Source organism: Hylobates moloch, unplaced genomic scaffold (assembly GCF_009828535.3).
Source record: "Hylobates moloch isolate HMO894 unplaced genomic scaffold, HMol_V3 SCAFFOLD_6, whole genome shotgun sequence".
Taxonomy (NCBI): Eukaryota; Metazoa; Chordata; class Mammalia; order Primates; family Hylobatidae; genus Hylobates; species Hylobates moloch.
The window spans coordinates 93,099,795-93,125,689 of NW_026652281.1; the positions used below are offsets into that span (position 1 = coordinate 93,099,795).

At 44.9% G+C, this 25,895-nt stretch overlaps 1 protein-coding gene across 11 annotated transcripts in view; it reads left to right on the plus strand.

Moving 5' to 3' along the window:
• Nucleotides 1-3,503: 3,503 nt before the first annotated feature.
• ADGRG5 (adhesion G protein-coupled receptor G5) overlaps nt 3,504-25,895 on the plus strand; it is a 37,451-nt gene continuing 15,059 nt past the window's right edge. For 3 of the 11 annotated variants that reach the window (XM_032157450.3, XM_058441031.1, XM_032157455.3), the window contains exons 1-5: nt 3,561-3,736; nt 5,084-5,262; nt 24,557-24,658; nt 24,885-24,960; nt 25,592-25,748. In XM_032157450.3, the coding sequence (XP_032013341.1) occupies nt 24,595-24,658; nt 24,885-24,960; nt 25,592-25,748 (297 nt within the window). In that variant the 5' untranslated portion in view covers nt 3,561-3,736; nt 5,084-5,262; nt 24,557-24,594. Of the gene's footprint in view, nt 3,737-5,083; nt 5,263-7,270; nt 7,367-9,261; nt 9,384-24,556; nt 24,659-24,884; nt 24,961-25,591; nt 25,749-25,895 lie in introns of those variants that run through there. The other 8 variants (XM_058441030.1, XM_032157453.3, XM_058441027.1 and 5 more) reach the window with 7 other exon arrangements.

The following is a 25,895-nucleotide window of genomic DNA, read 5'->3' on the forward strand; positions in this document are numbered from 1 at the left end:
TTTGTATAACTTGCCACAAATAGAAAAAGATCATAAAAATAAATAGTATGCAAATAAAACAATGTTAGTAAAGTCTAGCTAGAAACGTTCTCTTTGTTAAGAAGGGGCATCATTTCTACATCCACGTTCATTGTAGCATTATTCACAATAGCTGAAAGGTGGAAGTAACTCAAGTGTCCATCAACAGATGAATGCACAAAATGGAATATGTATTATACACATAGTGGAATGTGATTTAACCTTTAAAAGGAATGAGAGTCTGACACACTACAACACGGAGGAATCTTGAAGACGTCATGCTAAGTGAAATGAGCCAGTCACGCAAGGACAAAGACTGTGTGATTCTACTAAGATGAGGTACTTAGAGTGGTCAAATTCAAGGGACAGAAAATAGAACGGTGATTGCCAAGGGCTTGGGGGAGTAGAGAACGGGAAGTTCTGTTTCATGGGTATGGAGTTTCAGTTTGAGAATATGAAAAATGTTTTGGACATGGGATGTGGTGATGTTTGCATGACAGTGTGAAGGTACATAATGCCATTGCACTGTACCCTTTTTTTTTTTTTTTTTTTTGAGACAGGGTCTCACTCTGTTGCCCAGGCTGGAGTGCAATGGTTCGAACACAGCTCTCTGCAGCCTCGACCTCCTGGGCTCAAGCGGTCCTCCCACTTCAGCCTCCTGAGTAGGTGGATCTACAAGGGCACATTACCATGACCAACTAATTTTTTTTTTTTTTTTGTAGAGACAGGGTCCGCTATGTTTCCCAAGCTGGTCTCGAACTCCTAGGCTCAAGTAGTCCTACCACTAGGGCTTTGTCCAAAGTGTTGGGATTATAGGCGTGAGCCACCCCACCTGGCCTGAATCTACACTTAAAAATGCTTAAAATGGTAGCTTTTGTTAGGTAGGTGTGTGTGTGTGTGTGTGTGTGTGTGTATCTTACCACAATAAAACATTTAAAAGTCAGACATCCTCTTTTGAAGTCTAATAAAAGATTGAAAAATGGGGAAAAATAAGGGACATAGTCTGTGTTAGAGAGGGGTTAAAACAGTTTAGCCCTCGGCAGGGCACAGTGGCTCATGCCTGTAATCCCAGCACTTTGGGAGGCAAAGGCGAGCGGATCACTTGACTTGTCAAGAGATCGAGACCATCCTGGCCAACATGGTGAAACCCCGTCTCTACTAAAAATACAAAAATTAGCTGGGCGTGGTGGCATGCACCTGTAGTCCCAGCTACTTGGGAGGCTGAGGCAGGAGAATAGCTTGAACCCGGGAGGCAGAGGTTGCGGTGAGCCGAGATTGCGCCACTGCACTCCAGCCTGGCGACAGAGTGAGACTGTCTCAAACAAACAAACAAAAAAACAAAAGAAACAGTTTAGCTCTAAGCTGAGGCTTCTGCTGGACACAACCAAGATTGAGAAAGATGTGTAAATGACTTTTTTTGCATTGTGACTCAGTTTATCTAAAGTCCTGTTGGGGTTCCACCTACAGTCTTCTTGCAGGCTACTCACTAGGGTAAGTAATATGGGGAGACACTTTACTGGGATGGTATGTGGTCTCCTCCCTGTCTGGGGGCCTGAGAGGAGACTGGCAGGCTTCCTACTCTTCAAGCATCCAGAGTGTTTTGTAGAGGAGTAGGAGGCAGGATCCAGTGGAGCCCTGATGGGCGGAGAGGAGTTGGAGGGCTTCCCAGGTACATGTGCGGGACCACAGCTGGGACCGAGCAGGGAGGTGGGTATTAATATGGCAAGCACAATCAGATTGGGTGGCAGTGGAAGTTGGACGGGGTTAGACTGTGAAGGCAATAGGGAGCCACCACTGGTTTTTTGTTTGTTTGTTTGTTTTGTTTTTGAGGTGGAGTCTCACTCTGTTGCCCAAGCTGGAATGCAGTGGTGCGAACTCGGCTCACTGCAACCTCCACCTCCCGGGTTTAAGCGATTCTTGTTCCTCAGTCTCCGGAGTACCTAGAATTACAAGTGTATGCCACCACACCCAGCTAATTTTTGTATTTTTAGTAGAGACAGGGTTTTGCCAGGTTGCCCAGGTTGGTCTCAAACTCCTAGCCTTAAGTAATCCACCTGCTTTCACCTCCCAAAGTGCTGGGATTACAGGCCTGAGTCACTGCACCCAGCCTCACCACTGGCTTTTGAGCAGGAGAGTATCTTGGTAGTGAGTTTCAGGATCAGGAGTGCAGGGCTAAGTAACAGGCACTAACTTAGCCCCCAACTGAAGCAAGGCACAGTGAGGCTGGTACAGACCCAGGCTGGAAAATGGATGGGGCTGTGGGGTAGGCAGGGCCTCCTCCTGAGCCCTAAGAATAGCTATTTGGGCTCACATTCAGCATGAGGAAGGAGGAGGTTGGCGTGGCAATCCTAGAGGTAGCTGGGTGACCTCGGAAAGGAAGGGCCTGGAGGTCAAGGTCTGGATCCTGATCAAAGAAAACTGAAGTGCAAAGAAGGGCCAAGGCTTGCCCAAGTCACCCAGAGGGAGTGTAGTCCAGGAGTCAGGACACAGGTGCACCGGTGTCCCTGCAAAGCCTTCACCGTGCAGCTGGGGTGGGGACCTGGCTGCCCTCCAAGGAGCAGCTCCCTCCTGCTTCAGCAGAGGCCACTTGTACTACCTGCGAGCTGTGCTTGGGCTGATGTGGGAAGGGCCCCAGTGAGGCAGAGAGGAGGGAGACCATGTTAGGACCTGTCTGGTTTCTCCCTTTTGCTGCCTCTCCATCTTTCTCCCGGGATGGAAGAGCACATTCCTGAGTCAGTTTTCCCAGGAGTCTGGATGGGGCCCAGGCAAGAGAGAGCACTGTCTCCCCATTACCAACGCTCTCTCTCTATCCCCCCCCCCCCACACCTCCTTGCTTTCCCTTAGAGCTCTTCAGAGGGTATGGCTGATGCAGGACAGGCCTGGCTCAAGGAGAAGCTGGCCAGCTTTCCAGCCCCACGTTTTCTGGGCTCTGTGGCCAGGGAGGCCCCTCTCCACCATGCTCTGCCACTTGGCAACTCTGGGCCAGGCCCTGGTCCTCTCTCGGCTTCAGGTCCCTCATCTGTGAAATACGACGGCTTCATAGAGCACTTCCAGTGACTTTGCCAGCCTTATCTTTTGTAAGCCCCACACTGCCCTGCAAGGTGGTACTGTCATTATCTCCATTTTACAGAGGGGAAACAGGTTCAGAGAGTGTGAGTGGCTTGCCCCAAGTCACCCACCCAGTAAGTGGTGGGCTTGGTACTTGAACCCAGGCAGTCTGATCCAGCTCCTGCCTGAGGTCTTTGCCATCATCAGTATGCCATCAATTGTCAGGTCAGGCAGGGATCATTTTCCCTTTTCTACAAATGGGAAAACTGAGGCCCAGAGGGGTGACATATCTTGCCCAAGGATGCAGAGCTCAGGTGGGTCTTGAGCACTGCATAAGGCCATGTTGCCATGTCCTTGAGCACCTCCACAGAGGAGCAGCCACCCCAGGAAGTGGCTGCAGACTCTACGGGGTGATACCCTCAAAGGGTGACCGGGGCGTGACCACCAGCTCAAAGGAAGCAAAGAGGCTGCTGCTGGTGAAAGAAGAAGTGAAGTGAGAGTGTGGTGCCTGGGCCTGGGGTGAAGGGAGCAGAGAGAAGTGCAGTGGGGGTGCAGGTATGTGGTGAAGGGAGAGGCCACCCACAGATGCCTCCCGACTTCCCCTTCTTCCTGCAGAAGCAACAAGACAGCAGCTGAGACGGCAGCTGAGACGGCAGCGGCAGCTTCTCAGGTCAGCCTCCTCCGGGCCTCTCCCCACTCTCCCCTGCCCAGTTCTCTGTGCTTATCCACAGGCCCCTAAGTGGGCACTGGGCATACCCATGCCCAGGTGGGCACAGGCCTGGTGACATCCTGGTGAGCAAGCTGGGGACCCACCCTCCTTCCCTTTCTGGTTGGCAGCTCCACATCTGGGGGAACGTAGAAATCTATGCTTTTGGAAGGAGGGGCGATTTAAATTAAGAAGTGGTTAGGCATGGGTCTCGAATCTTAGCTTCCCCATGAGGTCTGGGACAAGTGAAGAAAGGTTTCTTTTCTGGACCTCAGTTTCTCACCTGTAAAATGGGGTGAGTCTGGGAACCTGCACCTTGGATGGCTGTCAGGGGCTCAGTAGAGGACCTGGCACACAGTTTGTGCTTGGCAATCTGGAGCAGGTGCAGCTCCTTTCAGAGTGACCTGGATTGGATCCTGGGGACAGCATGTCTCGGGGAAATGGCCCTGCTGCTGGCTTGGTCACAGACTTCCTGTTGGGCTCTGGGTAGCCTCTCTTTCCCAACCTGTGAAATGGGGTTACTAATAGCATTTCTTAGGGCTTTTTTTTTTTTTTTTTTTTTTGAGACGGAGTCTTGCTTTGTTGCCCAGGCTGGAGTGCAGTGGTGCAATCTTGGCTCACTGCAACCTCCACCTCCCAGGTTCAAGTGATTCTCCTGCCTTAGCCTCCTGAGTAGCTGGGATTACAGGCACCAGCCACCACACCTGGCTAATTTTTGTAATTTTAGTAGAGGCAGGGTTTCACCACGTTGATCAGGCTGGTCTCGAACTCCTGATCTCAGGTGATCCACCTGCTTTGGCCTCCCAGAGTGCTGGGATTACAGGCGTGAGCCACCATGCCTGGCCTTTTAGGGCTTTTTTGCAGAGTCCGCAGGTTGATTGATTCCTCACCCAGCCCAGGGGCAGGGGCTCCAGACTGTGGTTGGCAGGGGCAGGTGGGGCTGTGTGCGGAGAATGGCTGGCTCAGTAGGCCCTTTTGCTGCTGGGGAGAGGTGGGCCTCGGGGGTGCATGGTCAGCTATAGGGAGGAAGGCAGGGGTTCCCAAGCCTTGTGCTCAGATGTATTCCTGGCCAAGGATCAGGGAAATTGTTGTTTGAATTTCTCTTTCTGGGCAATAGATTTCTTTGGCCTCATTTTACAGATGAGAAAGCCTGAGACACAGAGAGGTCAGGTGCCTTGTCCAGTGTCACACAGCCTAGGCACTGAATACTGGAACTGGTTATCAACTTCTCATCTTCCAAAGGCTCTGTCCTGTGCTCCACAGCTCCTCCTTTCTCCATTGGCCTAAATAGAGTCTTACTTGTCTACACAGCAACTCAGCTGCCCAACCATCTTTGGGAGGCTGCAGTGTGCAGGGGGTAGCGCCCTGGACCCTGGAGGCCTGGGTTTGAGTCCCAGCTTGCCCACTGGCCTGCTGTAGAACCTCAAGCAGACTCCTCTTGCGCAGTATTCAGTTTCCCCACCATCAGCTGGAACCATCCTGGAAGTCAGGTAAGGGATTGCTGTTTCCTAGAAGGCCCCAAATAATAAATTGCAGGGTAGAAAATGAAATGGCTCAGCATGTGGGGGGATGGTGCATGGCGACCTCTCTGAAGGGATGTGGAGGGGAATTTGGAGGTTGCAGGCAGAAGTGAAGACCGTGGTTTGCCCCTGGGAAAGGGGGTGGAAACCACAGCTTCTATCTGGAGTGCCTGGGGGAGGTATCACTTCTGCTTTGCCCTCAATTTCTTCAGTTGTGTGGTAGGGTCAGGCTCTTCTTCCCTCAGTGCCTGCCTGGAACCAGTGTGGGTGAGAGCCTGGTCTTAGGGTCCACACCCTGCAGGTCAAATCCATCTATCTGTCTGGGCCTCAGTTTCACCAACAGTTTAGTGAAGGGGCGGACAAGTTGGCCCAAGATCCTTTCTGTGCTATCAGGTCCTCCACTACTGTGCCTCAGTTATCTCTCCTAAATGATTTCCTTCAGTAGCTTCTTTTGCCTCCCCAAACCTTTTTGTTCGTTTTTTTTTGTTTTGTTTTTTTTTTTTTGAGACAGAGTCTCACTCCGTCACCCAGGCTGGAGTGCAGTGTCGCAATCACGGCTCCCAGGCTCAAGTAATCCTCCCATCTCAGCCTCCTGAGTAGCCGGAACCACAGGCTCATGTCACCATGCTGGGTTAGGTTTTTTAATGTTTAATTTTGTAGAGATGGGGTCTCCCTGGGCTCAAGTGATCCTCCTGCTTCAGCCTCCCAAAGTGCTGGGATTAAGGCATGAGCCACCACACCCGGTTCCCCCAAATCTTGTCCCTTGTCTTTTCTCTGAGGTTCTGAGAGGGTAAGTAAATAACACAGCCAAATAAATAACCAAATAGCCAAATAAATAAGAACCGAGCCCTCTGCGACTCCAGAGTCTCTATTTCATATTAAAAATAAACATATATATTTAAAAAATTCATGTTAAGAAAAATGGGTGACCACCTGGAGAAAAAATGAAATTGGATATATATCTCCCAGTGCATCCCAGTATCAATGCAAATGGACTGGAGATTTCAATTTGAAAAATGAATCTACAAAAATACTGGAAGAAGCAGGCAAATTCTTTCATGATACTGGAGTGGAAACCGGGCTTGGTGGCTTCCTCCTGTGATCCCAGCCCTTTGGGAGGCTGAGGCAGGAGGATCGCTTGAGCCCAGGTGTTTGAGACCAGCCTGGGCACATGCTGAAACCAACTGTCTCTACAATAGCTGGGCGTGAATGTGCCAGTTGATACAAAAGTGCCCCAGTTGATACAATAAGTTGCATACTCTACATACTATTCTGCATTTTGCTTTTTCACTTGAAAATACATCTTGGAGAGCTTTCCATGTCAATAAGAGGAGAGCTTCCACTTTTTCATCTGCATATTCTAATGTTGTAGGGATAAGCTACAGTTTATTTAACTAGTCCCCTGTTCATAGACATTTGTGCTGGTTCTAGTTATTTGCTCTTACAAACAATGTAGCTGTGCTTATATTATTTCTCATATGTGCGAGTTCACCATTTATTTATTTTTATTTTTCGAGACGAAGTCTTGCTCTGTCACCCAGGCTGGAGTGCAGTGATGTGATCTCTGCTCACTGCAACCTCTGCCTCCCGGGTTCAAACGATTCTCCTGGCTCAGCCTCCCGAGTAGCTGGGATTACAGGCACGCTCCACTGCGCCCAGCTAATTTTTGTATTTTTAGTAGAGACAGAGTTTCACCATGTTGGCCAGGCTGGTCTTGAACTCCTGACCTCAGGTGAGCCTCCTACCTCGGCCTCCCAAAGTGCTGGGATTACAGGCGTGAGCCACCGTGCCTAGCTCTATTTATTTATTTTTGATACAGGGTCTCACTCTGTCGCACAAGCTGGAGTGCAGTGGCACTATCATAGCTCACTGCAGCCTCAAACTCCTGGGCTCACGTGATCCTCTCACCTCAGCCTCCCAAGCAGCTGAAACTACTGGGTGCATGGCACCACGCTCAGCTAATGTTTTTGATTTTTAGTAGAGACAAGATCTTGCTATGTTGCTCAGGCTGGTCTCGAATTCCTGACCTCAAATGATCCTCCTGCCTTGGCCTACCAAAGCACTGAGATTACAGGTATGAGCTACCACGCCCCACCATTTGCCCATTTTTATATTGGGTTAGACTTTTCGTTATCAATTTCTAGAAACTTTTACATAATAGGAAAATCAGCTCTTGTCTATTATACATATATAAAACTATTATATGCAAATATTTTTCCTAATTTGTCATTTGTCTTTTAACATTACATATGGACTTCTTTTGGCCAGGTAGAAGTGTCTTTTTAAATACTTTTTATGTAATAAAATGTATCTGTATTTTCTCTTTTGGCCTCTGGATTTTGAGTCATAGCTAGAAAAACCTTCCCCACTCCAATGTTTTCTTTTTTTTTTTTTAATTTTTTTTTTGCACACAAAACAATAAACATTTTCTAAAAGTACATACAAACAAAAAGATGCATATCAAACATATTAGGAAGGTTGCACATGGGAAGACAGGGAATAGAAATGAGGGGTGGGAATTAAAGAAAATAAATGAGAGAGGGACTTTGTATGGATCAATGATAATAACTCAATCCTCTATTTGACAAAGAAGAAGGAGAAGGAAGAGGAAGAAAAAGAAAGTGGGATAAAGGATCAGAAAGGGAGGAAAATAGAAAAAATTAGAGTATGACTTCAGGGTAGACCTGTTTTGTTGTCTCTTGGTTGGTTGGTTGGTTTGTCAGTTGTATTTTTCGTATGTTTCGCAATGTTGGCCAGGCTGGTCTCGAACTCCTAGCCTCAAGTGATCAACCCGCCTCGGCCTCCCAGAGTACTGGGACTACAGGCGTGAGCCACCACGTCCAGCCCCCACATTGCTTCTGGCCTCTGTGGTAGACCTCCCAGACAGGGCGGCCGGGCAGAGGCGCTCCCCACATCCCAGATGGGGCGGCCAGGCAGAGGTGTTCCTCACTTTCCAGACGGGGAGGCCGGGCAGAGACGCTCCTCACTTCCTATACAGGGTGGCGGCCGGGCAGAGGCGCTCCTCACTTCCCAGACGGGGTGGCCGGGCAGAGGCGCTCCTCACTTCCCAGAAGGGGCAGCCGGGCAGAGGCGCTTCTCACATCCCAGACAATGGGTGGCCGGGCAGAGGCGCTCCTCACTTCCCAGACGGGGTGGCCGGGCAGAGGCGCTCCTCACTTCCCAGAAGGGGCGGCTGGGCAGAGGCGCTCCTCACATCCCAGACGATGGGAGGGGCGGCTGGGCAGAGGCGCTCCTCACATCCCAGACGATGGGTGGCCTGGCAGAGGCGCTCCTCACTTCCCAGACGGGGCGGCCAGGCAGAGGCGCTTCTCACTTCCCAGAAGGGGCGGCAGGGAAGAGGCGCTCCTCACTTCTTCCCAGACGGGGCGGCCGGGCAGAGGCGCTCCTCACTTCCCAGACGATGGGCGGCAGGGCAGAGGCTGCAATCCCAGCACCCTGGGAGGCCAAGGCAGGCGGCCGGGAGGCGGAGGCTGCAGCGAGCCAAGACCACGCCACCGCACTCCAGCCCGGGCAACACTGAGCACCGAGTGAGCGAGCCTCCATCTGCAGTCCCAGCACCTTGGGAGGCCGAGGCAGGCAGACCACTCGAGGTCAGGAGCTAGAGATCAGCCTGGCCGACATGGCGAAACCGTGCCTCCAGCCAAAGGAGAAAAACCAGGGAGGGGTGGTGGCGCGCGCTGGCAATCCCAGGCAGCCTGCAGGGCAGGGCAGGAGAATCACGGGAGCGGGACGCAGGGAGTCTGCAGCGAGCCGAGTGTACTCCAGCCGGGCCACAGAGGGAAGAAGAAAGAAAGAAAAGAAAGAAAAGAAAAGAAAAGAAAAGAAAGAGAAGAAAGAAAGAAAAGAGAGAGAGAGAAAGAGAAAGAGAGAGAAAGGAGGGAGGGAGGGAGGGAAGGCAAGGCCCCACTCCAATGTTTTCTTATTTGGTTTCTGTTTTTTGTTTTTGAGACGGGGTTTTGATCTGTCACCCAGGCTGGAGTGCAGTGGCACAGTCATAGCTCACTGCAGCCTCAACCTCCCAGGCTCAAGCGATCCTCCTACCTCAGCCTCCCGAGTAGCTGGGACTACAGGTATGCGCCACCCTGCCCAGTTAATTTTTTGTAGAGATGGGGGTCTTGCTGTATTGTGCAGGGTGGTCTCCATCTCCTGGGCTCAAGTGATCCTCCCGCCTTGGCCTCCCAAAGTGCTGGGATTACAGGTGTGAGCCACTGCGCCTGGCCTGTCCAGATTTTGCATGTAATAAAATATATGATTTTTTTGCAAGAATGGGATTAGGTTGTTTTGCAATGTGCTTTCTGTCTTTCATGAGCAATATGCCACTGTTATTTCTTCCATATTGATAGTCATTTGGAGCACTTAAAAATCCTATTAAAATATTTGTGTTTTTTTTGTTGTTGTCATGAAGGTAATATGTTTGTTGTAGAAAATTTAAACAATACAGAAAATATAAAAGGAAGTTTTGAAAAAAACCTCTCCCCTCAAAAAAGCATTATTAACATTTTGGTGGCCATTCTTCTAGAGCTCCCAATATGCTTTAGCATGCATACAAACATGATTTTTCATAAATGACATTATGTGTGTTATTTTCAACCTGTCCTTTCCACTCAGTGATATGCTGTACTCCTCTTTTACATGGCTTTGTTTTTTGTTTGTTTTTGGTTTTGGTTTTTTTTGAGACAGAGTTTCGCTCTGTCGCCAGGCTGGAGTGCAGTGGCGCAATCTCGGCTCACTGCAACCTCCGCCCACTGGGTTCAAGCGATTCTCCTGCCTCAGCCTCCTGAGTAGCTGGGATTACAGGTGCCCGCCACCAAACCCAGCTAATTTTTTTGTATTTTTAGTAGAGACGGGGTTTCATCATGTTGACAGGATGGTCTCAATCTCCTGACCTTGTGATCCGCCTGCCTTGGCCTCCCAGAGTGCTGGGATTACAGGCGTTAGCCACTGCGCCCAGCCTGTTTTTTTTTTTTTTTTGAGAAGAGTCTCACTCTGTCATCCTGGCTGGAGAGCAGAGGTGCCATCACAGCCCACTGAAGCATTGAACTCCTGGACTCAAGCAATCCTCTTGCCTCAGCCTCCTGAGTAGCTAAGATTACACGTGTGCCAACACGCCTGGCTAATTTTTATATTTTTAGTAGAGATGGGGTTTTTCCATGTTGCCCAGGCTGGTCTTGAACTCCTGACCTCAAGTGATTTGCCCACCCAGGCCTCCCAATATGCTGGGATTACAGGCATGAGCCACCACGCCTGGCCTCAAAATTTTTTTTAGAGAAAGGGTCTTGCTATGTTGCCTAGGCTGGTCTTGAACTCCTGGCCTCAAGCGATTCTCTTGCCTTAGTTTGGGATTACAGGTGCAAACCATGGTGCCCGGCTATACACATCTTTAATTTTTTTTTTTTTACGAATACACATAATTCTTAATAGTGAAGTGACAATCTGTTGCATATTTTAACTTTTAATTTTGAAAAAATTATAAATGCACAGGAGGTTGCAAAAAATAGTACAGCAGGTTTTGTATACCCTTCACTTATTCTCCAGTAGTAACATCTTGCATGCCTATAGTATAATATCAAAGCCAGGAAATTGTCTTTGGTATAGTTCACAGACTTCATTCCGTATTATACTCATTCATTTATGTATGCCGGTTCTTTGGTAAGTATATTTTAACTTTATAAGAAACTGCCAAATGGTTTTCCTTGCAATTTTATGACATGATAAAATAAAAGATTCCTGTAAACAACACCACGATCAAGACACAGAACTGTTCCATCGCCACAAGGATCCCTTGTGCGAGACCTTTAAAGAAACACACTCCCCTTCCCTAACCCTTTGCAACCGCTAATCTGTTCTCCATCTTTATCATTTCGTCATTTCAAGACTGTTACATAAATTGAATCACACAGCATGCAACATTTCATTTTGAGATTGGCTTTTTTTTTTTTTTTGGCTCATGATAATTCCTTTAAGATCCATCCAAGTTGTGTGTGTCAGTAGCTTTTTCTAGAAATTCATTTTTTTAACTGCTGAGAATTGTATTTCAGAGTGTAAAGGTATCACCATTTAACCATTTTCACCCACTTTGAGGCTATCATGAATAAAGCTGCTATGACTGTTCATATACAGGTTTTTGTGTGAACACGAGGTTTCATTTCTCTGGGATAAAAGCCCAAGAGTGCAATTATTGGGTCATATGATAGGTACATGTTTAGTTTTATAAGAAACTGTCGAACTGTTTTCCAGAACAGCATTGGAGTGTAATTTATTTATTCCTCTATTGATAGACATTCACATAGCTTTCAGCTTCTCTTTATTAACAATACTATTCTAAATATTCTTGTATGTGTATAATCCTGGCTTGCCCTATTCTTTCGATAGGATAAATTCATAAGAATGAGTTTCCTGGCTCAAACGATATTCAGAACGTAAAGTTCGAATGTATTGCTAAGCCATCCCCTTGCAGATGAGGCTCAGATCTTAGACAGAGAGAGCAGGAATGTGCCTGTCCCTACAGACTCACTGGGTGCTATCATATTTCAGATCTTTGCAGATCCAACGGTGGAAAAAATGAGAACTCATGTTCTTAACTACTTTCCTCTGCCACTACCATCAAACACGTATTTTGAGTTTTGTGGCTCTCCCTCTTTGAAGCCTTGCGAATTTTTGTTGACTTTCTTTCTTCTAAGAAGAGAATCATCAGTTCTCTTGCCCTCCCTCCCCTATTTCCTCTTCTTCATCTTCTTAATATGTTTTTTGATTGGATTTCTAAAGTCTTGTCTGTAGAGGTATACATACAATAAAATTCACCCTTTTGGAGAGGAGTTTGGTGCATTTTGACAGATGTGTACAGTCATGTATACACGTATATCACAATCAAAATATAGAACATTGTTGTCCCCTGAAAAGTTGTCTCAGGCCCTCTTGTAGTTAATATCTTTTCCCTACTCCCTGGCAACTACTGATTTGTTCTCTGATCCAATAGTTTTGACTTTTCTAGATTCCACTTCCATGTTACATTCCCTCCAGAAATGAATGAGTCTTCCAGCTGTTCTATATCCTCGTAATACTTTGTATTACCATTTTAATCCTAGTCATTCTAGAAGGTACGTAGTGATATCTCATTGTGGTTTTTATATGCATTTCTCTAATGACTAATGATATTGAGTGTTTTTCATGTGCTTATTTGCATCTATACTTTTTTTTTGACATGTAGTTCCAGCTCTGTCACCCAGGCTGAAATGCAGTGGCATGATCTCAGCTCACTGCAGCCTCCTCCTCCTGGGTTGAAGCAATTCTGCTGCCTTAGACTCCTGAGTAGCTAGGATTACAGGCACATGCTACCACATCTGGCTAATTGTTGTATTTTTAGTAGAGACAGGGGTTTCACCATGTTGGCCAGGCTGGTTTCGAACTCCTGACCTTAGGTGACCCACCTGCCTCGGCCTCCCAAAGTGCTGGGATTACAGGCATGAGCCACCATGCCCGGCCCATCTATACATCTTCATTGGTATAGTGATTGTTCAAATCTTTTCCTACATTTATTTGGTTGTTTGTCCTCTTATTAGTTGTGTAAGGGTTCTTTATATAGTCCAGATACAATTTTTTAAAAACATCAGATATGTGTTTGTAAATATTTTCTCCCAGTCTGTGGCTTATCTTCTCGTTTTCCTAACCATGACTTTCAAAAAGCAGAAGTTTTAATTTTGATGAAATTCAACTTATCAGTTTTTTTGTTGTTGTTGTTGTTGCCATGGATCATGTTTTTGGTGTTGTTTCTAAGAAATCTTTGCATAACCTAAGTCAGAAGGATTTTCTTTTTTGTTTTTTCCAAAGAGTTTTACAGGCATATCTTGGAGATATTGTGGGTTTGGTTTTAGACCACCACAGTAAAGCAAATATGGTAATAAAGTGAGTCACACAAATTGTTTGGTTTCCCAGTGCATATAAAAGTTATGCTTACGGCCAGGCACCGTGGCTCATGTCTGTAATCCCAGCACTTTGGGAGGCCGAGGCAGGCGGATCATGAGGTCAGGAGATCGAGACCATCCTGGCCAACATGGTGAAACCCCATCTCTACTAAAAATACAAAAATTAGCCGAGCATGGTGGTGTGTGCCTGTAATCCCATCTACTCGGGAGGCTGAGGCAGGAGAATCGCTTGAACCCGTGAGGTGGAGGTGGAGGTTGCAGTGAGCTGAGATTGCGCCACTGCATTCCAGCCTGGACGACAGAGCGAGACTGTCTCACACATGAAAAAAGTTATGTTTACATTATACTGTAGTCTATTTAGTGTGCAAAAGCATTATGTCTAAAGATGTACATACCTTAATTAAAGGACACTTTATTGCTAGAAAGTACAGCAATCCATCTGAGCCGTCAACAAATCACACGCTTTTTTGGTGGTGGAAGGTCTTGCCTCGATGCTGATCAGGGTGGTGGTGGTGGAAGGTTGGGGTGGCTGTTTCTTAATACAGCAGTGAAGTTTGCCACATCAACTGACTCTTCCTTTCATAAGGTGTTTTTCTGTAGCATGTGATGCTGTTTGATAGTGTTTTACTCACGGTAGAGCTTCATTCAAAATTGGAGTCAGTCCTCTCAAACCCTGCAGGGGCTTTATCCACTACATTTATTTAATATTCTAAATCTTTTGTTGTCATTTCCACAGTGTTCACCATATCTTCACCAGGAGTAGATTCCATTTCAAAAAACCACTCTTTGTTCATCTATGAGAAGCGACTCCTCATCCATTCAAGTTTGATCATGAGACTGCAGCAATTCAGTCACATCTTCAGGATCCACTTCTGATTCTAGTTCTCTTGCTGTTCTCATCACATCTGTAATTACTTTCCCCACTGAAGTTTTGAAGCCCTCCAAGTCACCCATGAAGCATAGAATCAACCTCTTCCAAACTCCTGTTAATGTTGATATTTTGACTTCTTCCCATGAATCACAAATGTTCTTGCAGCATCTAGAAGGGTGAATCTTTTCCAGATTTTCAATGTACTTTACCCTGATCCATCAGAGAAATCACTATCTATGACAGCTATAGCCTTATGAAATTTGTTTCCTAAATAATACGACTCGAAGGTCGAAATGACTCCTTGATCCATGGGCTGCAGAATGGATGTTGTGTTAGCAGCACGAGAACAACATTAATCTCCTTGTACATCTCTGTCAGAGCTCTTGGGTGACTAGGTACATTGTCAATGAGCAGAAATATTTTGAAATAAATCTTTTTTTTTTTTTGAGTAATAGGTCTTAACAGTGGGCTTAAAATATTCAGGAAACTATGCCATAAATAGATTGCTATCATCCAGGCTTCGTTATTCCATTTGTAGAGCACAGGCAGAATAGATTTAGCATAACTCTTAAGACACCTAGGATTTTCAGGATGTTAAATGAGTATTGGCTTCCATTGAAAGTCACCAGCTGCATTACCCACTAACAAGTGAGTTAGCCTGTCCTTTGAAGCTTTGAAACCAGGCATTGATTTCTTCTCTTTGGCTATGAAACTTTTAGATGGCATCTGCTTCCAATATGAGGCTATTTCATCTACCCTGAAATTCTGTAGTTTAATGTAGTCACCCTCATGCATGATGTTAGGTAGCTCTTGTGGATAACTTGCTTCTCCATCAGCACTTGCTGTTTCACTTTGTACTGTTATGTCATGGAGATGGCTTTTTTCCTTAAACCTCATGAACCAACCTCTGCTAGCTTCCATGTTTTTTCAGCTTCCTCACCCACCTTGGCCTTCATAGAATTGAAGACTTAGGGCCTTGCTCTGAACTAGGCTTTGGCTTAAGGGGATGTTGGCCGGGGGGCTGGTTTGATCTTCTATCCAGATCACTGAAGCTTTCTCCATATCAGCAATAAGGTTGTTTTGCTTCATGTGTTCACTGGAGTAGCACTTTAAATTTTCTTTAAGAGCTTTTCCTTTGCATTCATAACTTGGTGAGCTGTTCAGTGCAAGATGCCTCACTTTTGGCTTATCTGGATTTTGACGTGTCTTCCTCACTGAGCTTTAAATTTCTAGCTTTTGATTTAAAATGAGAGATGTGTGACTCTTTCTTCTACTTGAACACTCAAGAGGCCATTGTAGAGTTACTCATTGTCCTGATTTCGATATTGTTGTGTCCTAGAGAATAGGGAGGCCCAAGAAGAGGGAGGGAGACAGGGGAACAGCTAGTTGGTGGAGCAATCAAAACGCATACATTTATTGGTTAAGTTTGCCATCTTATATGGGCGCAGTTTGTGGTACTCCAAAACAATTACGATAGTAACATCAAAGATCTCTGTTCACAGATCACCACAGCAGGTATAATAATAATGAAAAAGTTTGAAATATTATGAGAATTACCAAAACAGGACCCAGCCATTAAGTGAACACGTACTATTGGAAAAATGGTGCAGGTAGACTTCCTTGATGCAGGGTTGCTGCAATCTTCAATTTGTAAAAAAACCCACAAGATATGCAAAATGCAATAAAGCCAGGTATACCTGTACAGTTTTAGTCTTGTTATTTGCATCTGTGATGCATTCTGAGTTAAATTTGTATGTGCTTCAAGATATGGATTCAAGATGGCTTTTTTTTTTTTGGCATGAGATATCCAATTGTTCCATTACTAATTGTTGAATCAATTATCCTTTCTCTACTGAATTATTTTTGCATCTTTGTCAAACATTAATTGACAAAAATCAATATATGAACAAATTTTTGGACTCTCTATTCTGTTCTATTCATCTCTATATCTGTCCTTATGCCAGTTACACACTGTCTTGATTATTGTAGCTTTATAGTAAGCCTTGAAATCAGGTAGTGTGACTCCTCCAACTTCATTCTTCTTTATCAAAATTGTTTTGTCAATTAAAGATCCTTTGTTTTTACATATAAATTTTATAGTCAGCTTGTCATTTTCTAAAAAATATCCTGCAGTGATTTTAATTGGGATCGGATCTATATTCATGAGGGGTGTTGGTCTGTAGTTACCTTATAATGTCTGTGGCTAGTTTTGGTACTACAGTAATATTAGCCTCCTAAAATGAATTTGGAAGCATTTTCCCTTTTATTTTCTAAAGGAATACATTTAGGATTGTTATCATTACTTATTTTGTCTTCTTTTTTTGTAAGAGTTTCTGTAGAATTGATATTATAACTTTTTTAAATGTTTGGAAGAATTAACCAGTGAGGCCATCTGGGCCTAGTGTTTCTTTGTGGGAAGATATTTAAATTACAAATTCAATTCCTTTAATCAATGAAGGACTATTACTATTTTCTATTTTTTCTTGAGTAGGATTTGGTAGTTTGTGTATTTCAAGGAATTTTTTTCATTTCACCTAAGTTATGTAATTTATTGCCATAAATTGTTAATATTATTCTCCTATTTTTTAATATCTGCAGGTTCTATAGTGATAGCCCCTCTTTTATTGCTGATAACTGGTCATTGTACCTTGTCCTTTTTTCCCCTTTATCATTCTGGCTAGAGGCTTATCAATATTATTGAGCTTTTCAAATAACCAGCTTTTGGTTTCATTAATTTTTCTCTACTCCTGCATTTTCTATTTTATAGATTTATAATTTTATCTTTTTTTTTTTTTGAGACGGAGTCTTGCTCTGTTGCCCAGGCTGAAGTGCAGTGGCATGATCTCGGCTCACTGCAAGCTCAGCCTCCCAGATTCACGCCATTCTCCTGCCTCAGCCTCCCAAGTAGCTGGGACTACAGGCACCCGCCACCATGCCCGGCTAATTTTTTGTATTTTTAGTAGAGACGGGGTTTCACCGTGTTAGCCAGGATGGTCTCGACCTCCTGACTTCGTGATCCACCCGCCTTGGCCTCCCAAAGTGCTGGGATTACAGGTGTGAGCCACCGCGCCCAGCCATAATTTTATCTTTATTATTTTTCCTTCTGCTTATTTTATGCTTAGTTTGCTCTTCTTTTTATATTTATTAAGGTGGAAGCTTACATCACTGACTTGAAATCCTTTATCTTTCCTAATGTAAGCATTTAATGCTATAAATTTTTCTCTAAGCACTGCTTTAGCTGCATCCCACAAATTTATGTTGTGTTTTCATTTTTATTCAGTTGAATATATTTTATAATTTCCCTTGTGATTTTGTCTCTGACTCATGGGTTACTTAATAGTGTATTATTTAATTTCCAAATATTTGGAGGATTTTTTGAGGCATCTTTATGTTTTTTAATTCCAGTTTAAGTTCCTGGTGGTTACAGAACTTACTTTGTGTGCTTGTAATCCTTTTACATTTATTGAGATTTGTTTTATGGCCCAGAATATGGTCTATCTTTGTGAATGTTTCCTGTTGTAATTAAAAAGAATATGTATTTTGCTGTAATTAGGAGAGTGTTCTATAAATATAAAGAAGACAGTTAATAGTGTTGTTCATGTCTTCTGATATGGTTTGGCTGTGTCCCCACCCAAATCTTATCTTGAATTGTAGTTCCCATAATCTCCATGTGTCATGGGAGGGACTGATGGGAAGTGATTGGATCATGGGGGCAGTTTCCCCCATGCTGCTCTCGTGATAGTGAGTGAGTTCTCATGAGATCTGATGGTTTTATAAGCATCTGGTTTTTCCCCTGCCAGCCATTCTCTCTCCTGCCACCCTTTGAAGAGGTGCCTTCCTCCTTGATTATATACTCAGTCTTGGGTATTTCTTCACAGCAGCATGAGAATGGACTGATATATCTTCTATATCAATTTTTGTCTACTTCTAGCAATTACTCAGAGAGAAATTAATTGCATTTTGCAACTACAAGTGTTGCTTTGTCAATTTCTTCTTTTAGTGTTATCAATTTTTGCTTTATTTTTCAAAGCTCTGTTATTAGGTGCACACACATTAAAGATTGTTACATTTTCTTGACGAATTAGTCTTTAGCATTCTATAATCTTTATCCCTGGTAAAATTCCTTATCCTGAAGTTTACTTTCTCAGGTATTAATATAGCTATTCCCTCTTACTTATTGATATGGTTTGGCTGTGGGTCCCCATGCAAATCTCATGTTGAACTGTAATTTTTCAATGTTGGAGAGGGACCTGGTGGGAGGTGATTGGATCCTGGGGACAGATTTCCCCCTTGCTGTTCTCCTGATAGTGAGTGAGTTCTCACAAGATCTGATGGTTTAAAAGTGTGTAGCACTTCTCCCTTCTCTCTCTGTCTTCCCTGCTGCCATGTGAAGACGTGCTTGCTTCCCCTTCGCCTCCCGCCATGATTGTAAGTTTCCTAAGATCTCCCCAGCCATGCCTGTGGAACGGTGACTCAATTAAACCTCTTTTCTTTATATATAAATTACCCAGTCTCTGATGGCTCTTTATAGCAGTGTGAAACTATACTAATACACTTATGATTGGTATATCTTTTTTCCATCATTTTATGTGTAATTTATTGGTATCTTTATATGTGATACGTGTTTCTTGAAGACAGTATGTGGTTAGGTTTTGCTTTTATAATCCAGTCTGACAATTTTTGCCTTTTAATTGGAGCATGTAGACTATGCTTAATGTAATTATTTATATGATTGGGTTTATATCTACCATCTTGCTATTTGTTTTCTCTTTATTCCATCTGTTCTTTGTTTCTTTTTCTTGTCCAGTCCTATTTTGGATTGAGCAGTTTTCATAATATTCTTTTATGTCTACTATTGCCTTACTAGCCATATCTTACAATTTTCTCTTTTTTTGATGGCATTGTAGGATTTAAATACACATATTTCACTTTCCACAGTTCACCTTTGAATAACATTACGATACTTAAAATATAGTTTAAGAACCTCACAACCAAATACTTCCATTTCCTCTCTCCTGCCTGTTGTGCTATTTTTGTGGTACACTTCTACTTCTACATACACTATGATCCCCACAATGCATTGTTACTGTTTTTACATTAAACAGATATTAAAACCAAGGAAATTTATTTTATATTTGACACATTTTTGCCAGTTTCAATACTCTTCATTTCTTTGTTTAAGTCCAAATTTCCAACTGGCATTATTTTTCTTCTGCCCTAAGAATTTTCTTCAATATTTATTTTAGTGCCAATCTGCTGGCAATGAATGCTCAAACTCCTTGTTCATCTGAAGAAGTTCTTATTTTGTCTTCTTCTTCTTTTTTTTTTTTTTTTTGAGACAGGATCTTGCTCTGTCACCCAGGCTGGAGTGCAATGGCATGATCATGGCTCACTGCAATCTTGACCTCCTGGACTCAAGTGATCCTCCAGCCTTAGCCTCCTGAATAGCTGGGACTACAGGTGCATGCCACCATGCCTGACTAAGTTTTGTATATTTTGTAAAGACGAGTTTTCGCCATGTTGGCCAGGCTGGTTTTGAACCCCTGGGCTCCAGCGATCCATCCACCTCAGCCTCCCAAAGTGCTGGGATTACAGGTGTGAGCCACTGCACCTGACCTTGTCTTCGTTTTTGAAAGATATTTTCACTGGGCATGGAGTTTTAGAATGACAGATTTTTATTGAAAGATATGGCTGCCTTATCTTCTGGTTTTGATAGTTTCTGATAGGAAGTCTCTTGTAGTTTGTATCTTTTATCTTCTGTGTACAATGGCTCTTTTTTTCTGGCTGACTTCAAGATTTTATCTTCGGTTCTGCGGCAGTTTGACTAGGATGTATCTAGGTGTGTTTTTCTTTGCATTTATTCCATCGGGTTTTGCAGAGATTCTTGGATCTGTGGTTTGTTGTCTTTTATTAATTTTGGAAAAAAATTGGCCATTTTTTAATTTTTAATTTTCTTTTCTTTCTGTTTCTATTTATTCTTCTCTGTTCTCTCTCCTTTAGCTAGGATTCCAGTTACATATATACAGACCATTTGCACAGTTCTTGAGTAATCTGGTAATTTTTATTTTCACGCTTCTTACTCTTTATATTTCAATTTGGATAATTTATATTACACTATCATCAAGTTGAAGGATTCTTTACTTTGCTGTGTCCAGTTTGCTAATAAACCCATTGAAGGAATTCTTCATCGCTGATACCGAGTTTTTAATTTCTAACATTTCTACTTGACTAGCCTTAATAGTTTCCATTGTTCTGCTGAAATTTCCCATCTGTCTTAGAAGTTTACCTTTTACACTACACCCTTTAACATATTTATCAGAGCTAGCTTGTCTCTATATGATAGTTCCAACATTTTGGCCATCTCTAAGATCTGGTTCTGTATGTCTTAAAATCTTTGACTAACTACCAGGCATTGTGTGTAATGGAACAGTAGTAAAGTAAATGATATTTATGCCTAGAAATTGGAATATTTCTTATGTCATGGCTGTAGTATAGGCCTCAAGTCAATATAATCTGTAGTTGATTTAGGTTTAAGTTTTATTTATTTATCTTTTATTTAGAGATGGAGTCTCACTATGTTGCCCAGGCTGATCTTGAACTCTTGGGCTCAAATGATCCTCCTGCCTTGGCCTCCCAAAGTGCTGGGATTACAGACCTGAGCCACAGTGCCCAGCTGGATTTAGGTTTTGTTGTTGCTATAGTTACCTTCTGTATACTACAGGCTCCAAATTTCTCCAGTGGTGGACCGTCCCTACATTGTGTTCAGTATGAGGACTTGAGTCCCACAGGAATTTTCCCAGTGTCCCCGCTCCACGCTCAGCATTGCATGCGTGCAACACAGAGGAAACCTCTCTTCGTGTTCTAGTCCCTTCTCCAGCGGTAGACTGCTATTACTTGTTGCTTGGTGCAAGGCTTGTGGTGGAGGCAGTAAATTCTTGATTCTCCTGCTCTAGCTTCAGCCTTAGACAGTCTTGAGCCCCAGGAGTGGGGCTTTCTTAGTGTTCCTGTTTCTCCTCCAGTTTTTGACAATCTCTGCTTCTTATTCAGTGCAGGTACTAGAGTGCAGGCAGACTTCTTCCCCTTCACCCCCATGGGAACCAAACTCTGCCTTATTGGTTGGGGGATCTTGAGTGGGAGTGAGATTCCTGTTCTTTTCCCAGTAGTAGCAGCAGCCCTCTGTTTTATATCAGTGCAAAATCCTGGACACGAATGTGTTGCCTCTTCCTTGCCAGTGTCCAGTGGCTTTTTTTTTGTTTTGTTTTCTTTTGAGACAGGGTCTCACTCTGTTGCCCAGGATGGAGTACAGTGGTGCTATCACGGCTCACTGCAGCCTCCAACTTCCCAGGCTCAGGTGATCCTCACACCTCAGCCTCCTGAGTAGCTAGGACTACAGGTGTGCACATCTGGCTAATTTTTTTTTTTTTTTTTTTTTTAGAGACAAGAGTTTTGCCATGTTGCCCAGGCTGGTCTCGAACCCCTAGGCTCAAGCAATTCGCCTACCTCGGCCATCCAAAGTGTTGGGATTACAGGAATAAGCCAAGGCGCCCAGCACTGATGGCTTTTGCTTAATGTCACTGCAGCATTGTGGTGGGAGGGTCTTCTACTCCTCTAGCAGCAGCAGTCAACATTTGCTTTATAGCAGGTCAGGGACCTGTGGGATGGGCATCTTAAAGCAAAGCCAGGGTGCAGGTGTTTATCTCTCAGCAGCAGCCAATTACCACCTTGCACTCATGCAGGGCCCAGAGCACAGATGGGCTTCTCCAGGTACTCCTGCTCCACCCTCAACCCTTGACACATCCTGCATGGCTATGTTACCATGGGGCCTGTCTAAGGCCCTGTCCCACTCCACATCATTCTTATGATCGTCCAGTGGAGAACTGTAGGAAGAAACTGTCTGGGGGTAAAGGTTACCCTTGTGTCTGGGGCTCCCAGTAAACTGCCACTCTAGCTAATGCTCAGCCATTAAGATTTCATTGAGATATTAGTCATTTTCTCCTTATCTACTTTTGCGGCAACTACCTATTCCTCCATGCTCCGTCAAACATGAAACAGACCATGTGTTTCATCCATCAGAGATAATGTGTTCTGGTTGCCTCCAGAAACCAGTTTGCTTGGAGACCCCAGCTCTCCAGTAGGCTAAAAAAAAAAAAGATTTTGTATGTTATTTGGCTTTCCCATTGTTATGATGGGAACAATGCTCCCATCTTACTCTCTACTTTCTAGGTGGAAATCAAAATCATCTTAATATGGTTTTTACACAATTAAAAAAATCTCCTGTTCAATGTTTCTATTATGTCTATATGCATTACATTCCATATTAAGTCGTGTAGCAGCATTTCATTTTCTTGTACAACTTGGTTTTCTTGAAATTAATTGCTTATTATTTTTGCATTTATAAATTTTCTGTATGACATCTCAAAAAACAATTTTTCTAGATGTTCAAACCTATTCAATAGTCTATCTACTCTCCTTTTCCTCTTCCGTTTTTTCTTCTTGAAGACCTCCATCCCAGGGCATTCTTTTCTCCTGCTCCCTCTGGATGGGAAATGCCCTAGTCCTGCTGTTCAGCATCAACCCGGGCTTTCCCTTCACACATTTTCTGGGGAGTAGCTTTACCTCTCCCATGGTAAGATACAGGGTTTCCTGTACCCTGTGTCTTCTTTCATGATTTACTCTCTCATTTTGTTGGAGCACATCCTCCAGCAGCTTCTCAAGAAAGGGTGTGTGTTTTGAAATTCTCAGTAATCCTTGGTTGACCATTCAAGAGAGGAGCACTAAAAACCTAATTGCTTGGCAGAGCTTGGTGACTGGTGAAATTTCATTGTAAGTTAGGTCTTGGCCATGACATTGAGGAACACAAAAATGGAAGTAGCTATAGGATACTATTCTTGGAATGGTTAGCTCCTCAGAGACTTTTCTCCTGCCTCGGGGCATAATCCTGGTTGCTGCAGTCTTCTGGAATCTGAGTGGGGGAGGATGTGGGGAGGGGATATTGCTTAATTCCCCCTTCTGTTCTGATTATGGTGCATCCTCTCTCCAGAGAGTAAACTTTGTGTGGAGCAGGACTGGGGATGGTAGGATGGTGAGGAAACTCCTGAATACTCAAGGTGGCAGGGGAGATCCGGGGACTGAGTTGGGCGTTTTAAAGACTCACAACCAACGAACTCTGTTTTTATTTTTATTTTTTATTTTTTTGAGACAAGGTCTCATTCTGTTGCCCAGGCTGGAGTGCAGTGGTATGATTTTGACTCACTGCAGCCTCCATCTCCTGGGCAGGCTCCACCTCACCCACCTGAGTAGCTGGGGACACAAGCGCAGGCCACCATACCCAGCTAATTTTTGTAATTTTTTGTAGAATCAGGGTTTTGCCATGTTGCCCAGGCTGGTCTGGAACTCCTGGTCTCAAGTGATCCTCCTGCCTTGGCCTCCCAAAGAGCTGGGATCACAGGCATGAGCTGCCGTGCCTGGCCAACAATCCCTGTTTTTAGCCTCTTCCTTCATCCCCACTTCAGAGGTTCCTGATCCCTCCAGTTCTCAAGTGCTTCCAAGGTTGTGAGGCTTTTCCTTGTCTCCCGCCAACACCACACCTCTCCCCACTGCAGGCACTTGGGTTCAACTTTTTTCGGTCTGTTAAACGTCTTACCAGGTGCCACCTACTTGTAGCCTCCAAAATTTAGCTGACATCTCCTATCTCTGCAGTTGTTTTCTTTCCCATTGTTCTGTCTTTGTGCCTGTTTTCTAGGGAGTAGCTTTACCTCTCCCATGGTAGGGTACAGGGTTTCCTGTACCCTGTGTCTTCTTTCATGATTTACTCTCTTGTTTTGTTGGAGCACATCCTCCAGCAGCTTTCTAAGAGGCTTTGTGCCTCTTTTCTTCCCCATTGTACTGTTTTTCATGCCTCTTTTCTTTCCCATTGTTCTGTGGCTTTGTGCCTATTTTGTTCATTCCCTCTCATTTTAGTGGGGCTTTAAGGGGCAGACATTAATTTGCTCTATTGAAGCAGAAGTTTATTAGTTCATTTTAAAATGGAGGAAAATGAGGGCAGAGAGAGAGAGGCAGATCCTACCCAAAGCCACATGATGAGTTAATGGCAGGGCTGGATGGGGTTTACATGTTGCTTTCTCCCAAACACCTTCCCCCTGGGTAGAGGCTGGGATCCTGGAGAAGCCCCCAGACAGACTGCTTTTTGGGAGGGGGAGTGTATCAGGCAGAGCTGCTAATGGCAGCCATTACTTGGTGGTCAAGGATTCTGGAGTCTTAGAGACCTGGCTTTAGGCAGGTTTAAGAAAAGCAAGACCTTTTGCCCTTCATCCTCAGCTTCCTCATCTGTGAAATGCAGGAGTGGTGAGTCAAATAAGATGCTGCATGTCCTACTCTTGGGACATGCCAGACACGTAGAAGTTGGAGGTTGCTCTTTTATCATCATGGTGATGGCATGCACCTTTTCCAGGGCTGGAGCCAGTTCTTGGAGTAGACTCTACACAGGGCATGGATCACTGTGGTGCCCTTTTCCTGTGCCTGTGCCTTCTGACTTTGCAGAATGCAACAGCAGGTAAGGGGGCTCTGCTGAGCTGGGGGCAGCCCTAGCCCAGTCCTGGGACTGTGATGCAAAAGGGGGAGGCGTCAAACCATGGGAGATTGAAAAGGACCACTTAGGCTTCCTGGAGGCAGCAGGAGCTGCTTGTGAACTAGACTGTCAGGGTGGGATAGAAAGCCCAGAGGTTGTGGGGCCAGAGGGCAGTTGAGACACAAGCTGAGGGGGAGGTGTGTCCCCACAGAGACATGGAAAGAACTCCTGAGCTACATGGAGAATATGCAGGTGTCCAGGGGCCGGAGCTCGTTTTTTTCCTCTCGGTGAGTTGGACGTGCCTCCCACCCCAAGCCTGCACCTTGAATCAGTGGGTCAGGGTTAGTCTAATGTAGACTCTTAACTGTGCATTTTTTCAGCACTTTTATTGAGCACCTACTGCATGCCTGACACTAGGCTCTGGGGATGCAGTGTGGGCATGTCACTGCCCTCATGAAGTTTATCATCGAGGAATGGGGGCCCTTAATCATAGATGTCATGACACTAGGTGCAGAATTGTGGGTCTCCATGCATTTTCCTGGGAAGGGGCTCTAAGATTCTGGCTGGGCTCTCCAGGGTTTGTGACCCAAAGTCTGAACAGCTCTAGGTGAGCGGCCAATGCTGAAGACTTGTCAGGGCTAAGAGTGGCTACTGGGAAGCTGTGAGGGAGCAGTCAGGGAAGGCTTCCTGGAGGAGGTGACAACAAACTGGGACCTGAACAGGAGTTAATCAAGAGGAGGGGATAGATGGGGTAGGGAGGTAACAGTGTGCCAAGGACACTGTGTGTGCAGTGGTCTGGAGCTGGGAGTGACAGAGGTGTGGGTGGGGAGGCCCTGCCCTCCCAGGCTGTCTACAGTCCCCTCTCACCCTTACCCCACTCCGGGCTCTGGCCTCCCTGGCCATCTCTCCGGGCTGCAGTCAACTGCACCAGCTGGAGCAGATGCTACTGAACACCAGCTTCCCAGGCTACAACCTGACCTTGCAGACACCCACCATCCAGTCTCTGGCCTTCAAGCTGAGCTGCGACTTCTCTGGCCTCTCGCTGACCAGTGCCACTCTGAAGCGGATGCCCCAGGTCAGAGGCCGCGGGTTGGGGGGTGTAGCCAGCTGCCCCGCCCTAGAAGTCCTCCAGGCGTTTAAGGTCTGGACTTTCCTTAGGCTCCACTGTCCTCCTCCCCACACCCCACAGTCCAGGCTCTGCCCTAACTGGCAGTGAGTTGCC